Source organism: Netta rufina, assembly GCF_964035555.1.
Source record: "Netta rufina genome assembly, chromosome: 22".
NCBI classification, from domain to species: Eukaryota; Metazoa; Chordata; class Aves; order Anseriformes; family Anatidae; genus Netta; species Netta rufina.
Window position 1 is genome coordinate 303311 of NC_140146.1, and position 18689 is coordinate 321999.

General features: G+C 50.6%; 1 protein-coding gene across 1 annotated transcript in view; it reads right to left on the reverse strand.

The window, feature by feature from the left end:
- Nucleotides 1–5080: 5080 nt before the first annotated feature.
- The window catches only part of LOC311217847 (very low-density lipoprotein receptor-like), a gene marked incomplete at both ends in the record, with an annotated part of 181448 nt that continues 167839 nt past the window's right edge, over nucleotides 5081–18689 (reverse strand). Inside the window, 2 exons of the mRNA XM_084300202.1 lie at nucleotides 5081–5107; nucleotides 6074–6392. Of these exons, the coding sequence (XP_084156328.1) occupies nucleotides 5081–5107; nucleotides 6074–6392 (346 nt within the window). The remainder of the gene's footprint in view (nucleotides 5108–6073; nucleotides 6393–18689) is intronic.

The following is an 18689-nucleotide window of genomic DNA, read 5'->3' on the forward strand; positions in this document are numbered from 1 at the left end:
TCCTGTTTTCGGGATAGGGTTTGGAGCGTCCTAGTGTTTTCGGGATAGGGTTTTGAGCGTCCAAAGTTTTGGGGTTTGGGTTTTGAGCGTCCAAAGTGTTATAAATTGCCCCCTTAATTAATTTTCAGAGAGCATTGTATTAATCATAGAAAGGAATTTATTGAGTAAGCAAACATCAAGCAAAACAGCACTGGGCAGCCGGGGAGTCTCAGCTCCGCCAACGGCACGCACCTCACCCCTGCCAGGGTCCCTTTTTATACCTTGCTAATTCCGGGATTACGCAGCACATCCTGGTATATTCTGCGACTGCGCACACTGTTGCGCGCAAAAGAATTTTTAAGAATTTAAATCTCTTTAAAAAGAAAATTAAGCAAAAGTATTTTCATAGTGTCTAGGCAAGCATTATGCAGCTCCTTACTTCAGCAGGGAGCTTTCGCAACTCCCGCTCCTCAAACAGAACTCCTTGTTTTTATAATACAAAAGACAATGAACAAACATTTATGGTGTATTACCCTAAGTTTTTGGGTTAGGGTTTTTTGCGTCTTAATGTTTTGGGGTTAGGGTTTGGAGTGCCCTAAATTTTTGGCTAGGGCTTTGAGCATTCCTAACATTTTGGGTTGGGTTTGGGTTTTGAGCATCCTAAGATTTGGGGTTAGGGGTTTTATGCATAGGTCTTCAGGGGTTTAGTGTGGTAAATAGTTTGGGTTAGGTCTGTAGGGGTTCCGAGGTTTTTTGGATGTTAGGGCTTGAGGCTTTTTTTGTAAGGGCGGTGAGGGTTCCAGTGAGTGCTGGTAAATGCAGTTCTCGAGCACTCGGCCTGTGATTGGCCATGCTGGCTGTGCGGGGAATGCTGGTAGGTGTAGTTTTCCGGCACGGGGAGGCCATGTTGTGTGCCCAGAGCATGCCGGGAGATGTAGTTCTCGGGACTCCGGACTTCCGGGAGGCCATGTTGCGTACCCTTGGTATGCCGGGAAATGTAGTTGTCGGATTCGGGACTTCCGGGAGGCCATGTTGAATGCCCAGAGCATACCGGGAGACGTAGTTCTCGGGAACTAGGGTTAGGAGCTAGGGCTGGGGCTAGAGTTAGGGTTTCGGGTGAGGGTTGGGGTTGGGGGTTATTGTTAGGGTTAGGGGTTTAGGGTTAGGCTTAGAGGGTTATGGTTAGGGATAGGTTAGGGGTAGGTTTAGAGGGTTAGGGTAAGGGTTAGGGGTTGGGACTGTGGTTAGGCTTAGGGTAAGGATTAGGGTGAGAGTATTAGGGTTAGGGTTCGGGTTCAGATTAGGGTAAGGGTAAGGGTTAGGGTAAAGGTAAGTGTTAGGGTAAGGCTAAGGGTAAGGCTTAGGGTGAGGATAAGGCTTAGGGAAAGGGTTATGTTTAGGGTAAGGGTTGGGGTAACGGTTAGGGTAAGGGTAAGGATTAGGGTTAGGTTTAGGGTAAGAATAAGGGTAAACTAATGGTTAGGATAAGGGTAAGGGTTAGGGTAAAGGTTTTCATTTGTTAAAGCTGAAACGCAGTATGCAATCTGGGATGTCACAGCCAGAGAAGACTATGGCAAGGTGAGAGAGGAAAAGATGGAGCAGATGTTCTACTCCTAGTTTTTTCTTTATACATAAATAAACGTTTGAGCTAATTCCAGTTGGAAGAGTTCCAATTACTTGCTTGGTCATAATGTCTTTTAATATTGACAGCTGCAGCAAAAGCATGGGGATTTTTGCTTCTAGAAACACCCTAATTCTCTTGTCTGCACTATGCATGCTTTTGAGCTAAAACTGATTAAAAAATAAAAACAAAAATCACACAGACACAAAAAAAAAAAAAAAACCACACCACAGCTGCTGCTGCTCTCTTCCTACTTCCTTGTGCTTTGCCCCTACCCTTCCCAGGTGATTGGGTTTGGGTGCTAGACGGGGCCAAATGGTATATGAGTCCCAGACATCCCCTCAGAGAGCTCATTCTGCTTGGGCTGCTCTTTGGGGTGTTTGTTTTTCCTTCGGTCAGTTGCAGGCTTCTTCAGGTGGATGAGAGTTTATGGACTGATGCGTTTCCAAGTAGCGAGGGGTACGCACATCTTTTTGAGGTAACAGCTAGTAGGATCTGTTAGAATAAACTGATGTAGTACTTGGTGCCTTTATTGCATGCAGTTCTTTATCAGGTGAGTAACTGTTGCGAGTAACTGAAGTCAGTGTTACTTTGTATGTTTGATATGCAGTGCCTGTGCGGACTATTGCACGAGACACAGCTTTCTGACATCTGGCCCAGCAACTACTAAATAAGGGGAGGGGAGAAGCTGAAGAACGACCAAAGGACAAAGCCTGGGAGGAAGACTACGAGCCTTCAGTACGAGCGGCCCCCAGAGGGACCACCGGAGACTGATAACGCCTGCACCAGTGGGAGGGTTTGGATTCTGGGAACTAATTAGAATAACCCTGCCTTTTGTAGAAGTAGTAATGAATATGTATTAGCCTAGCAGCATAAAAACCAGCCGCCTGATGTAACTTGTGTGCGTCTTGGTGGAGCAGAGACTCCTGGCGCACCCAGCGCTGCTTGCTTACCTCTATTCCTTTAATAAATCATAAACATTAATTGTAAGCCTATTTGGGACTCGGTCATTTATTACAAGTGGGACCTCCCGATGGGTGGAAGCTGTCGGGATAGCTCGGGATGCTGAGGCGTGGTGCTGCAAGGAGGTTGGTGGTCGGTGGCGCCCAGGGGCAGGCCGAATTGGGAGGGGGCGAGGCGGCGGGTGGTCGGTGGCTTCTGTGGAAAAGGCGCTTGTATGGGGGGGCTGCGCGTTCAGAGGAATCTTGACAAGCTGCAGGCAGGAACCATTTGAAGTTCAGGAGAGGGAAATGCCAAGCCCTACCCCTAGGGAGAAACACCTCTGTTTACCAGCACTGGCTAGCTCGATACTGAATAAGCATTTCTTCATGGAAGGAGTGCTTTGCTATTAGAGCAGGCTGCCCGGGGAAGTGGTAAGAGACCCGATCCTTAAAAGTATTGAAGAGACATGTGGACACAGCCCGGGAGTCCGGCCTCCGGCAGGACGGGAGCTGTCTCTTCCGAGCCCCTGTGCTCCGGTCTTGTGCGACGCGTTTGCAAGCAGCACCGGGTGCCGGGTCCGACATCGGACGGTTCGGGGACGGCGATTCCGGGGCCGTCGGCTAGCGGGGGCCGGCTATCTCGTGTCCCGGGGATCCGAATTCAGGGGGCGTGGGGGCCGGCCGTGCAGTGAAGCGGGGGGCTGGCGTCCGCCGGCTTCCCAGAGAGCGGGCTTTCGGTGCCGTGCGGTTCGGTGGCCGGCCGTCCCGAAACCCTGGGCACCGGTCTTGTGCTAGACTCAGCGGGGTCCGGGGCCGAACTCGGCTTCTCGGGGCCGGCGGTCCCGCTGTCCAGGTGTCCCGCCTCGGGCGGCGCGGGGCCGGCTGTCCCTAGCAGCTGGGCTCCCAAGAGCTTCTGGGCTCCCAAGCGTCGCCCAAGACCGGATCCCAGAGAATCGGGACGGCCGGCCACACCGCTGCGACTAGCACAAGCGTCTCCCGACAACGGAGCCCAGGGGCTTGCGAGGGTCAGATTCCGCACCCCGGGATAGAGAAACGGGGAGCGCGGGTCGGCCGGCCGCAGCTTCGCACGGGACCGAACCCCCTGTCTCCGGGACGGCCAGACCCCGAGCCGGCAGACAGCAGCCTCCCGCTTCACGGCACAGTCGGCCCCCAACCCGCCCGAGTTCTGATCGCCGGGACACGGGACAGCCGGCCGCGCCGCCCGAGGCCGGACACCTGGAGCCCGGGACCGCCGTCCCTGAGAAAGCCAAAGTCGGACCCGGACCCCGGTGCGGCTAGCACACGCGTCGCCCAGGACCGCAGGCTAGGACCTCGGGACGGTCGCATCCCGCGCCTCCGGCAGGAGCTACCAGGAAGGGCAGGACGGCCTGCCGCAGCTCCGCAAGAGACCGAACCTGCTGGATTCCGGGACGGCCAGAGCCCGAGCCGGTGGGCAGCAGCCTCCCGCTTTACGGCTCGGCAGTGAAGCTCACGGTTCATCGCCCGGCTCACGGTTCGTCGCCCGACTTCGGACCCGCGGGACAGCCGGCACCCGCGCCGCCGGAGGCCGGACACACGGGCCTCGGGACCACCGTCCCCGAGCCTCCCGAGGTCGGACCCGGTGCAGCAGTGCCAGACATGATAGAACTCCGGTACGAACTAGAGTCAAAGGCAGCCAAGTGGAATGCTACTATCGATACTGCTAATGCATTTTTCTCTCTCCGTCTAGCAGCAGCATGCAGGCCACAATTTGCTTTCAGTTGGAGGGGCATTCAGTATATTTGGAATCGACTGCCCAAGGGGTGGAAACACAGCCCTGCCATCTGCCATGGACTGATCCAGACGACACTGGAACAGGGGAACGCTCCTGAACACCTGCAGTATATCGATGATATCATCGTATGGGGTAACACAGCAGAAGAAGTTTTTGGGAAAGGGAAGAAAATAATTCCAATTCTCCTGAAAGCTGGATTTGCCATTAAACAGAATAAGGTCAAGGGACCTGCACAGGAAATCCAGTTCTTGGGGGTAAAATGGCAGGATGGACGTCGCCACATTCCGACGGATGTGATCAACAAAATAACAGTTCTGTCTCCGCCAACCAGCAAAAAAGAAACAGAAGCGTTCCTAGGTCTTGTGGGATTTTGGAGAATGCATGTGTCAGGCTATAGTCAGCTTGTGAGTCCTCTATATTGAGTGACTCGAAAGAGGAACTGACCATTGAGGCCGTCACACAGGTTACCCATCAGTGTGAGAGCTGTGCTGCAATCAAACAAGCCATGAGGGTAAAGTCTCCCTGGAATAGGGGGAGATGGCTTGGATTTCGATATGGTGAGGTCTGGCAGATTGACTACATCGGACCACTTCCACAAACCCGCCAAGGCAAACGGTACATACTCACCATGGAAGAAGCAACTACTGGGTGGCTGGAAACATACCCTGTAAACCATGCCACGGCCCGAAACACTATCTTGGTCCTGCAAAGACAAGTGCTGTGGCGACATGGTCCACCAGAAAGAATTGAGTCCGACAATGGGAGTCACTTCCGAAACAATTTGATCACTTTCTGGGCCAAGAGATGGGTGTATCTGGGCCATTGAATGGGTGTATCGCATCCCTTATCACCCACAAGCCTCTGGGAAGGTTGAGAGGTACAATGGACTGTTAAAACCTATGCTGCGAGCATTGGGTGCTGCGACATGGAAACATTGGGATATAAATCTACCAGAGGCCACTTGGCTAGTTAACAACAGGGGGTCTGAAAGCCGTGCTGGTCCTGCTGAAACAAAACCTCTACACACTGTGGGAGAAGCTAAAGTCCCTGTAGTGCATGTGGGGAAGTGGATGGGGAAGGCGGTGTGGGTTGCCCCTGCCATGGGAAAAGGCAAACCCACTCGTGGGATTGTCTTTGCCCAAGGTCCAGGGTATACCTGGTGGGTGATGCAGAAAGATGGGGATATCAAGTGTGTGCCTCAAGGAGATTTAACACTGGGAGAAAATTAATCTGTCATCCAAGTTATGTGTTGTAGGAGGACACTGCAGAACCAATGAAAGGTCAACTTGGCAAGGAACCAGGCAAGTGCAACAGTGATGTGAGCTAAGCTGGTGCTGGTGTCAAGAAGACCAACTTCGCCTGCCCTGAGTGACCACTTTGACAGATGATGCTGAAACCATCAACAGTTTTTATGAGCATTTTGGGAAAAGACCTATAAAATAAAGAGAAGTACAGACATAAAAATGCTTCAATGGACAGAAAACTATGGTGATGAGACCATCTATATACTAAACTGTACCTGATTGTGACACAAATGTTATGGAATAAGGGGTGGAAGTTGTGTTGGGTCTGTCTGAGCTGGAGTCACCTTTTCCCTGCAGCAGCCTGCACAGTGCTGTACTCTGCACTCGTAGCTGGACCAACACTGAAATCACTCCAGTGTTGTGTCTATTGCTGCATAGTGCTGGCACAGCATCAGGACTCCTTCCAAGTCCCCAAGAGCCAGGCACGGGTGCCGGCTGTCCCGTGGGTCCGAACTCGGGCTGCATGACGCACGGCCATCACGCTTCCCAGGGCTCCGGTCTTTGGCGACACATGTGTCAACCGCACCGGGTTCCCGGTACGACCTCGGACGGCTCTGGAGCTGTCTGTCCCTAGAACCTGTGCTCCGGTCTTGGGCGAGGCGTGTGCCAGACGCAGCGAGGTGCGGAGCCGACTTCGGGCGCTTTGAGGACGGTGATCCCCCCGGGGCACTGGAATCTGTCCTCCGGTGGCGCGGGTGCCAGTTGTCCCGTGTTCCGGGGGTCCGAACTCGGGCTGCGTGAGGCACGACCATCCCGCGGCCCTGGGCGCCGTTCTTGGGCGACGCATGTGCCAAGCGCACCGGGTTCCCGGATCGACCTCGGGCTGCACGGCGCTGGCTGATCCTATAATCTGGGCTCCGGTCTTTGCTATGCGTGTGCTGGACGCACCGGAGACCGTGTGTGACTTCGTGCGGTTCGGGGACGGCGATCCCGAGGCCCGTGTGTCCGGCCTCCGGCGGCGCGGGTGCCGGCTGTCCCGTGGGTCCGAAGTCGGGCGACGAACCGTGAGCCGGGCGATGAACCGTGAGCTTCACTGCCGAGCCCTGAAGCGGGAGGCTGCTGCCCACCGGCTCGGACTCTGGCCGTCCCGGAATCCAGCAGATTCGGTCTCTTGCGGAGCTGCGGCAGGCCGTCCTGCCCTTCCTGGTAGCTCCTGCCGGAGGCGCGGGATGCGACCGTCCCGAGGTCCTAGGCTGCGGTCCTGGGCGACGCGTGTGCTAGCCGCACCGGGGTCCGGGTCCGACTTTGGCTTTGTCAAGGACGGCGGTCCCGGGCTCCAGGTGTCCGGCCTCGGGCGGAGCGGCCGGCTGTCCCTTGTCCCGGCGATCAGAACTCGGGCGGGTTGGGGGCCGACTGTGCCGTGAAGCGGGAGGCTGCTGTCTGCCGGCTCGGGGTCTGGCCGTCCCGGAGACAGGGGGTTCGGTCCCGTGCGAAGCTGCGGCCGGCCGACCCGCGCTCCCCGTTTCTCTATCCCGGGGTGCGGAATCTGACCCTCGCAAGCCCCTGGGCTCCGTTGTCGGGAGACGCTTGTGCTAGTCGCAGCGGTGTGGCCGGCCGTCCCGATTCTCTGGGATCCGGTCTTGGGCGACGCTTGGGAGCCCAGAAGCTCTTGGGAGCCCAGCTGCTAGGGACAGCCGGCCCCGCGCCGCCCGAGGCGGGACACCTGGACAGCGGGACCGCCGGCCCCGAGATGCCGAGTTCGGCCCCGGACCCCGCTGAGTCTAGCACAAGACCGGTGCCCAGGGTTTCGGGACGGCCGGCCACCGAACCGCACGGCACCGAAAGCCCGCTCTCTGGGAAGCCGGCGGACGCCAGCCCCCCGCTTCACTGCACGGCCGGCCCCCACGCCCCCTGAATTCGGATCCCCGGGACACGAGATAGCCGGCCCCCGCTAGCCGACGGCCCGGGAATCGCCGTCCCCGAACCGTCCGATGTCGGACCCTGCACCCGGTGCTGCTTGCAAACGCGTCGCACAAGACCGGAGCACAGGGGCTCGGAAGAGACAGCTCCCGCCCTGCCGGAGGCCGGACTCCCGGGCTGTGTCCACATGTCTCTTCAATACTTTTAAGGATCGGGTCTCTTACCACTTCCCCGGGCAGCCTGCTCTAATAGCAAAGCACTCCTTCCATGAAGAAATGCTTATTCAGTATCGAGCTAGCCAGTGCTGGTAAACAGAGGTGTTTCTCCCTAGGGGTAGGGCTTGGCATTTCCCTCTCCTGAACTTCAAAAGGTTCCTGCCTGCCCCTATCTGCAGCCTGTCAAGATTCCTCTGAACGCGCAGCCCCCCATACAAGCGCCTTTTCCACAGAAGCCACCGACCACCCGCCGCCTCGCCCCCTCCCAATTCGGCCTGCCCCAGGGCGCCACCGACCACCAACCTCCTTGCAGCACCACGCCTCAGCATCCCGAGCTATCCCGACAGCTTCCACCCATCGGGAGGTCCCACTTGTAATAAATGACCGAGTCCCAAATAGGCTTACAATTAATGTTTTATGATTTATTAAAGGAATAGAGGTAAGCAAGCAGCGCTGGGTGCGCCAGGAGTCTCTGCTCCACCAAGACGCACACAAGTTACATCAGGCGGCTGGTTTTTATGCTGCTAGGCTAATACATATTCATTACTACTTCTACAAAAGGCAGGGTAATTCTAATTAGTTCCCAGAATCCAAACCCTCCCACTGGTGCAGGCGTTATCAGTCTCCGGTGGTCCCTCTGGGGGCCGCTCGTACTGAAGGCTCGTAGTCTTCCTCCCAGGCTTTGTCCTTTGGTCGTTCTTCAGCTTCTCCCCTCCCCTTATTTAGTAGTTGCTGGGCCAGATGTCAGAAAGCTGTGTCTCGTGCAATAGTCCGCACAGGCACTGCATAGCAAACACACCAAGTAACATTGACTTCAGTTACTCGCAACAGTTACTCACCTGATAAAGAACTGCATGCAATAAAGGCACCAAGTACTACATCAGTTTATTCTAACAGATCCTACTAGCTGTTACCTCAAAAAGATGTGCGTACCCCTCGCTACTTGGAAACGCATCAGTCCATAAACTCTCATCCACCTGAAGAAGCCTGCAACTGACCGAAGGAAAAACAAACACCCCAAAGAGCAGCCCAAGCAGAATGAGCTCTCTGAGGGGATGTCTGGGAATCATATACCATTTGGCCTCGCCTAGCACCCAAACCCAATCACCTGGGAAGGGTAGGGGCAAAGCACAAGGAAGTAGGAAGAGAGCAGCAGCAGCTGTGGTGTGTTTTTTTTTTTTTTTGTGTGTGTGTGATTTTTCTTTTTATTTTTTAATCAGTTTTAGCTCAAAAGCATGCGTAGTGCAGACAAGAGAACTAGGGTGTTTCTAGAAGCAAAAATCCCCATGCTTTTGCTGCAGCTTTCAATATTAAAAGACATTATGACCAAGCAAGTAATTGGAACTCCTCCAACTGGAATTAGCTCAAACTTTGTTTACGTATAAAGAAAAAACTAGGAGTAGAACATCTGCTCCATCTTTTCCTCTCTCACCTTGCCATAGGCAGCTCTGGCTGTGACGTCCCAGATTGCATACTGCGTTTCAGCTTTAACAAATGAAAACCTTTACCCTAACCCTTACCCTTATCCTAACCATTAGCTTACCCTTATTCTTAGCCTAAACCTAACCCTTTCCCTAAATCTTATCCTCACCCTAAGCCTTACCCTAACACTTACCTTTACCCTAACCCTTACCCTTACCCTAATCTGAACCCGAACCCTAACCCTAATACTCTCACCCTAACCCTTACCCTAAGCCTAACCACAGTCCCAACCCCTAACCCTTACCCTAACCCTCTAAACCTACCCCTAACCTATCCCTAACCATAACCCTCTAAGCCTAACCCTAAACCACTAACCCTAACAATAATCCCCAACCCCAACCCTCACCCGAAACCGTAACTCTAGCCCCAGCCCTAGCCCCTAACCCTAACCCTAGTTCCCGAGAACTACATCTCCCGGTATGCTCTGGGCATTCAACATGGCCTCCCGGAAGTCCGGAGTCCCGAGAACTACATCTCCCGGCATGCTCTGGGCACACAACATGGCCTCCCACTGCCGGAAAACTACACCTACCAGCATTCCCCGGACAGCCAGCATGGCCAATCACAGGCCGAGTGCTCGAGAACTGCATTTACCAGCACTCACTGGAACCCTCACCGCCCTTACAAAAAAAGCCTCAAGCCCTAACATCCAAAAAACCTCGGAACCCCTACAGACCTAACCCAAACTATTTACCACACTAAACCCCTGAAGACCTATGCATAAAACCCCTAACCCAAAATCTTAGGATGCTCAAAACCCAAACCCAACCCAAAACGTTAGGAATGCTCAAAGCCCTAGCCAAAAATTTAGGGCGCTCCAAACCCTAACCCCAAAACATTAAGACGCAAAAAACCCTAACCCAAAAACTTAGGGTAATACACCATAAATGTTTGTTCATTGTCTTTTGTATTATAAAAACAAGGAGTTCTGTTTGAGGAGCGGGAGGTGCGAAAGCTCCCTGCTGAAGTAAGGAGCTGCATAATGCTTGCCTAGACGCTATGAAAATACTTTTGCTTAATTTTCTTTTTAAAGAGATTTAAATTCTTAAAAATTCTTTTGCGCGCAACATTGTGCGCAGTCGCAGAATATACCAGGATGTGCTGCGTAATCCCGGAATTAGCAAGGTATAAAAAGGGACCCTGGCAGGGGTGAGGTGCGTGCCGTTGGCGGAGCTGAGACTCCCCGGCTGCCCAGTGCTGTTTTGCTTGATGTTTGCTTACTCAATAAATTCCTTTCTATGATTAATACAATGCTCTCTGAAAATTAATTAAGGGGGCAACTTATAACACTTTGGACGCTCAAAACCCAAACCCCAAAACTTTGGACGCTCAAAACCCTATCCCGAAAACACTAGGACGCTCCAAACCCTATCCCGAAAACAGGACGCTCAAAGCCCTTACCCAAAAACATTAGGATGCTCAAAACCCAAACCCAAAACATTAAGATGCTCCAAACCCTATCCGGAAAACATTAGGAAGCTCAAAGACCTATCCCAAAAACTTAGGACGCTCAAAACCCTATCCTGGAAACACTGAGATGCTCAGAACCCTATCCTGAAAATTTAGGACGCTCCAAACCCTAACCCAAAAACATTAGGACGCTCCAAACCCTATCCTGGAAACATTAAGATGCTCAAAACCCTATCCTGAAAACTGAGGATGCTCATTACCCAGACCCAAAATATTAAGATGCTCAAAACCCTAACCCAACTACTTAGGATGCTTGAAAGCCGATCCCAAAAAATTAGGGCACACAAGAGCCTAACCCCAAAATCAAGATGCTCAAAATCCAAACCCCCAAAGTTAGGATACTCAAAACCCTGGCCCTGGAGAACCTAACCTGAAAAAAAAAAAAAAAAATCTTAAAACCCTAACCGTAAATAACTGACCAAAAATAAAATCTTAAGACTCTAACCCTAAAAAACATATCAACACTACAACCCAAAAAACTCTAATACCCTAACACGCTAACCCTGAAACCCTTAAAACCCTAACCCCCAAATCCTTAAAACACTAACCGTTAAAACTCCAACCCTAAAAACCTTAAAATCCTAAACATAAACCCTGAAACCCCTTACCCTGAAACCCAACCCTAGTGCCCAATCCCTGAAACCTTAAAACCCTGAATCAATCTGTAGCAAATAGCATAGGCTGAGTCGAGGATCTCAGTACAGTAGCATTATTATTCGAGATTACAATGGCGGGTGTCCCACAAGCAGGAGGGTGCCTACTAATTCCATACACAGTTTATACACTTTTTTTTTCTGCCGAGGACCGGGACCCTCCCCTGTTTCCCCTTTAACTGTGCTATTCAAGGTTCATAATCTAGCTGGTGCTTCACAGAAAATACACAGCTGCTGGCCTGTTACAAGTCACATTTCTTTTGAGGTTTTTACTCTTTGAGGTGGTAATGTTTCTTACGCCGTGATTTCCACCTAATTGCTGTAAGGATTCTGGTTGTCTGCGTTTTACAAGGTTGTCTGTTATAATAAATAAAAGTCCCAAATAGGATTACAATCAAAGTTTACAATTCACTGAATGAATAGAGGTAAGCAAACAGTGCTGGGTACGCCGGGAGTCTCTGCTCCACCAAGACGCGCACCAGTTATACACCAGTTACCTCCCTTAAGGGATATAGAGAAGCCCTCTCAGATACGTCCGTCCTACTTCTCCTGCATGCGGCCGGAGGTCGGTCTAATTCTGGTGCTGTTGGTGGTGGAAGCTGGGGCAACGGTGGTACTGGTGGCGATACCACAGCCACCGGAGGGGGAGCCGCCGGGGGTGGATTGTTAGGATATGGAGGTGGTAGCTTATCCAACGGCTCACGTTTATCTTCTTTTTCTTTTTCACGTTCTTCTTGTTCTTCAAATTTCTTACCTGCTTTTAGTGTAAATATTGAGGCTGGAAAAGGATGTGAAGTCCTCCTGATCCATAATCCTGCATAATCACTTTCTTCCTGGCTAAAAGGTTCCTTTGAATTAACATGGATATTTAAGGCCTGGCAAATCCAGTCTTCGAAGGATCCAAAAACAGGCCAAAAGACATGTAGTCTTAAAGGCTCCTTTGGCCATTCTGTCACACAATACTGGACCATTTTTAATTTACTTTTTCCTTTTCTGGGGTCCCTATCATTCCAATTTCTAATCGTTATTCCTAATGGACTTTCTGGTGGTATGACTGGTAATTTGCTCCCTTTCTTCTGGTCTCTGGTCTTCGATTTTGTCTGACCCATCTAGGAATTTTACTATGGCAATTCCCACAGCCCTTGGTTACCTTAGTAAGAGTGTCTTGCAGGGGGTCGAGGACCTATCACACACCCACAAATCCTATAGGAATCCCTTCGGTCCTTCACCAGCCACGTCCCTCGCGGGAGATTGGAACCGCGGTTAGAAGACCTCCACAATCGCTTCAGAACTAAGTTCCATCTCAGTCACACTCTTACTCACACAGGCAACCGAACCCCACCCAACCGAACGGTATACGCTTTAAATGCTTACGACTCCGTCATCTTCGTTCGGATCTTCACACACACAATTACAGGCAAAATATAGTGCTGCAGCTGGCAAGGGAGCTGAAAAAAAGAATCAGAAACTTTGCTTACCTTTATTCAGGTTCAAGATGCCATCAGTTCCGACCTGACCCAAACAGCAGCCACCAAATGGTGGGGGTGCCTCTCCTAGATCAAACCAGAAATCAGGAACCAAAGCCCTCCTGGACGAGCGCCCACTTGTAATAAATGACCGGGTCCCAAATAGGCTTACAATTAATGTTTATGATTTATTAAAGGAATAGAGGTAAGCAAGCAGCGCTGGGTGCGCCAGGAGTCTCTGCTCCACCAAGACGCACACAAGTTACATCAGGCGGCTGGTTTTTATGCTGCTAGGCTAATACATATTCATTACTACTTCTACAAAAGGCAGGGTAATTCTAATTAGTTCCCAGAATCCAAACCCTCCCACTGGTGCAGGCGTTATCAGTCTCTGGTGGTCCCTCTGGGGGCCGCTCGTACTGAAGGCTCGTAGTCTTCCTCCCAGGCTTTTCTCTTGTCCTTCTCCTTTGTCCATCTTGGCTGGATGGCAGACACTTGCATAGTGTCCCATGCAACAGTTGTAATAGTTAGCAGTTATTCTGAAACCCCTTTGTTCTCTTATCCCCTATTGACCCGAATTGCTGGACCATTCCTTTGCAAGATACAAGAACTATATACATTAACCACTCTGGTTTTCTCAGACTTTTCATCATATCATGCGGCCCTAGCATTGTTCCATATTGACACGAATCAGATGAACTCATTTCACACTGTTAAGCTGTCTTATCACTGCAAGCATATCTCAATACCACCTTCCTTCCCTCTACAGGATGTAACTGCGCAAAAACAACATTTTTATTCCCACAACCTTGATTCCCTTACCCTGAAGTCCTTATTCCCCTTAAACCTAACAACTCTAACCACAACCCTAACCCTTATTATCAACCCCCTAACGCTAATGACACTGACCTTAATCCAAACCCCAAACTGCCCCTAACCCCAGACAACCAACAACGAAACACACACACACAAAGATGGAAACTACAAAAAAGGGAAAACCCTGGATACAGGCCCCAAATCACAAATACGCAACCAAAATGCTACAGAAAAGCCCCAGATGTAGGCCCCAAATGCTAGGACTCAAAAGCTCAAGATGCATCCCAAAGCAAAAATGCAGGCCCCAAACGTTACAGAAAAGCCCCCAAACCCAGGCTGCACAAGTCTACAAGCAGGCCCCAAACTGCCAACAGAAGCAGGCACCAACTGCCCACAAGCAGCTCCTACCCCACCACCCCCTCCCAAGAACTGGACTCCACCCAGACACTGGCCCAAGACCCGGACCCGACCCCCGCCAACCCCTCTACCCTTCCCCCCGACACAGGTGTACAAGCAGCTCACAACCCGCCCCTTCAGAGACCGGTCCCACTCCCCCCACCCCCCCCAAGACATGGGATGCGGAGGTGTACAACCAACTCCCAACTCCCTCCCCCTCAAAGGGAGGCCCCAAAGACCCCCAAATGGAGGCTCCTAGAGTGAACAAACACCTCCCAACTTCCCCAGGCACAGGCCCCCTCCCCCCCCCCCCAAAAAACACAGGCCACAAAGGTGTATAAACAGCCCAGACCCCCCTCCAAGACCATGGCCCGTATAGTGTACAAGCAGCTCCCAACCACCCACAGATGCAGGCCCCAACCCTTCTCAAAAGGGAGGCACCTAGAATGCATGAGCAACTCCCAACCCCCCTAAACCTAGGTCCAAAAGTGCACAAGCAGCTCCCAACTCCCCTCAAATACAGACCTCAAAAGTGTACAAGTAGCTCCCCCCCAGAGACAGGACCCAAAGGTGTACAACCAGTTCCCAACACACCTGAGACACAGGCCCCAACCGCCCCCCCAGACACAGCGACCCAAATTCTACAAGCAGCTCCCAACCCCTGCCAGGCAGGCCCCCTACCCTATACAAGCAGCTCCCAACCCTCCCCCCCCCCCCCCCCCGAGGGAGGCCCCCAAGCCCCCCACAAACACAGGCCCCTACAGTGTACAGGCAGCTCCCAGCCACCCCCAGATGCTGGCCCCAAAGTTGTACAAACAGCTCCCAGCCACCCTGCAGAAACAGATTCCTACATTGTACAAGCAGTTCCCAGCCCGCTAGACACAGGCCCTGACCCCCCACAGATGCAGGCCCCAAAGGTGTACAAGCAGCTCCCACCCCTCCCCCAGATGCTGGTCTCAAACCCCCCCTCCTGCCCCCAGAAGCAGGCCCCAAAGGTGTAGAGTCAGCTCCCAACCCCCTCAATGCTGGCCCCAAGGGTCTACAAGCAGCTCCCCCCTTGCCCCCAGATACCGGCCCCCAGACACAGACCCCAAAAGCCTAATCACAGGCCCTGAACTCTAGAGGCAGGCTCCAAAACCCAGGACAAAGCCCCAGTGGTTCGAGACAGGGCCCAAATCCCAGACACAGGCCCCAAACACTAAACATATGCCAAAAAAAAGTATTAGTGCTGGTGCCAAATGTTACAGACAGGCCCAAAAGCCCGAGATGCTCAAGGCTGAGACGTAACTTGGCTTTCTGAATTACTGGAAAGCAGCTTTCATTCTCAGATAATTGTGTGCAGGCTAGATAGGATGGGGCTTCAGGCACCTCTTCACCTGAGGAAACACACTGCCATCAGGCACCGCTGTGCCAGACAAGCTTGTTCTGCTAGAACACCCTACTCAGATGCACTGTGGCATTCAAGTGAACTGCTTTCATGCAAATATAACGACTGATGTTACAACCCACCTTGCCTGTGGCACCTGACGAACAGAAGAGTAAGCCGCCGCAGCGCTTCAAAACCATCCCTGCACGTGCCGCTCCTTGTCGCTCTCTGGCCTTATCTCATATCCTTACCCACTTCTGTGGAGAGCCTGCCACGGCACCTGCAAAGCAAGACGGACACCTTTCATAGTCACCTTGTGCTACTTGGTCGTTCTGCTCCAACCCAGCTCATGACCAGCCCCTCTTCTTACACAGCTCTTCAGAGTGCAGTTTGCTCCTTTGAGCCTGTGCGAGACACCTGTGAAAGAAAAAGAAACGCATAGGCCGATGCAGCATCCAAAGACACAGCACAACTAGGTAAGTTACTCTCATCTGCTCCCTTACCTCTGCCGCTTACCAGCCCCCGAGGCAGATGCTTCAATCTACCCTCTTCAAACAGCTACAACACCTCTAAAAGACAAAGAGGGGATGCTTAGAGGAACAGTGAGACCTACAACACAACAACTGCTACATCTGTTCCTCACTCACCTTGCCAGAGGCAGCTCTGCGTGTGACGTCCCAGGTTGTACACTGCGTTACCTAACCCTTACCGTAACCCTTACCCTAACCCTTCTCACCCTTACCATTACCCAAATCCTTACCTTTACTTTTTCCTTACCCTTACTCTTTCCTTTAACCATAACCTTACCCTTACCCTATACCTTACTCCAACCCTTCCCCTTACCTTCCCCTTCCCCTTACACTTAACCTAACCCTTACCCTTCTGCTTCCCCTAAAACATATCCTAACACTTTCCCTTACCCTTATACTTACCCTAACCCTTTCTATTACCCTTACACTTACTCTTGCCCTAATCCTTGCTTGCACCCTTACACTTATCCTAACCCTTACCCTTACCCTTACTCAAACCCTTAATCTAACCCTTACCCTGACCCGTACCCTTACCCTTACCCTTAACCTAAGCCTAAACCTTAAACCTTAGAGTAAACCTTACCCTTTCTGCTACACTTACCCTTAGCCTAAATCTAAACCTTACACTTACCCTTAGCCTAACCCTTGCCCTTACCATTACCCATACCCTTATTCTTACCCTTACCGTAACCCTTACCTTTACACTTACGGTTACCATTAACCTTACCCTTACCCTAACACTTATCCTTAACCTAACCCTTACCCTAAACCTTACCCCAACCCTTACCCTGACCCTTACATTAACCCTAACCCTTACACTTACTCTTAACATTAACCTTACCCTTAACCTTTAGCTAATACTTAACCTTACGTTTTTCTCACCCTAACCCTATAATTAACCATAACCATTACCCTAACACTTAACCTTACCCTTACAATAAGCCATACAACAACACTTAAATGTACACTTACGCTTAAACTTACCCTAGCAATTACTCGTACAATTAAAATATTAATTAATTAAATTAAAAAAAATTAATTTAAAATAAATTGAATTAAAAAATTAAAATACCCGTATCCTTATACCTTATCCTTAACCCTCACCCTTATCGTTACCAATACCCTTACTCTTACACTTATTCTTATACATACAACTTACCCTTTTCCTAACACTTAACCCTAACCTAACTCTAACCCTAAACCTTACCTGAACCCTTTCCAGGACCCTTACATTAACCCTTACCCTTAATCTAAACCTTACACTTGCTCTTAACCTTAACCTAATACTTACCCTTACGTTTTCCTGACTTTAACCCTAAAACTAACCCTAACCATTACCCTAACACTTACCCTTAACCTAACCCTAACCGTAACTCTAACCCTTACTCTAAGCCTTACCCTTACCCTAACCCTTACCCTTACCATAACCCATACCCTAACACGTACTTGTAGCCTTAACCTTACCATTCCCCTTACCCTTACCTTTACTGTCTCTGTTAGCCTTACACTTAACATAAACCTTAACCTTAACCTAACCCTTATCATAAGCCATACAACAACACTTACATGTACACTTACGCTTGCACTTACCCTAGCAATTACTTGTACAATTACCCTTAACCTTACTATTAAGCTAACCCTAAACCTTACCCTTATCCTAACACTTACCCTTATCCTAAACCTTACCCTTTCTGCTACACTTACCCTTTGCCTAATTCTAAACCTTACCCTAACCCTCACCCTTTACCTAAATCTAACCATTACCCTAACCTTCACTCTTACCCTTACCATTATACTTACTTTTACCCTTAACCTAAACCTTACCCCAACCCTTACCCTGACCCTTACATTATCCCTAACCCTTACCCTAATCCTAACCCTAACCCTTACTCTAACCCTAACCCTTACTCTAACCCTAACCCTTAACCTAAACCTTACACTTAATCTTAACTTTAACCTTACCCTTAAACTAATACATACCCTTACGTTTCCCTCACCATAACCCTAAAATTAACCGTAACCATTATCCTAACACTTATCCTTACCGAACCCTAACCCTAACCCTTACTCTAACTTTTACCCTGACCCGGACCCTTAGACTTCCCCTTCCCCTTCCCCTTACTCTTCCCCTTACCCTAACCCTTACCCTTACACTTACGGTTACCATTAACCTTACCCTAACACTTATCCTTACCCTATCCCTTACTCTTATCCTTATCCATACAACTTACGCTTACCCTAACACTTAACCTTAACCTAACCCTAACCCTAAACCTTACCTGAACCCTTACCCTGACCCTTACATTAACCCTTACCCTAAACCTTACACTTACCCTTAACCTTACCCTTAACCTTAACCTAATACTTACCCTTACTTTTCCCTCACCCTAACCCTAAAATTAACCCTAACCATTACCCCAACACTTACCCTTACCCTAACCCTTACCCTTACCATAATCCATACTATAACACATACTTCTACCCATACCCGTACCGATACCATAACTCTTACCCTTACCGTAACCCTTACCCTTACCATAACCCTTACCCTTACCCTTACCCTTACCCTTACCCGATCCCATACCCTTAACCTAACCCTAAACCTTACCCTTATCCTAACACTTACCCTTACCATAAACCTTACCCTTTCTGCTACACTTAGCCTAAATCTAAACCTTACACTTACCCTTAGCCTAACCCTCACCCTTACCATTACTCATGCCCTTATTCTTACCCTTACCGTAACCCTTACCTTTACACTTACGGTTACCATTAACCTTACCCTTACCTTAACACTTATCCTTAACCTAACCCTT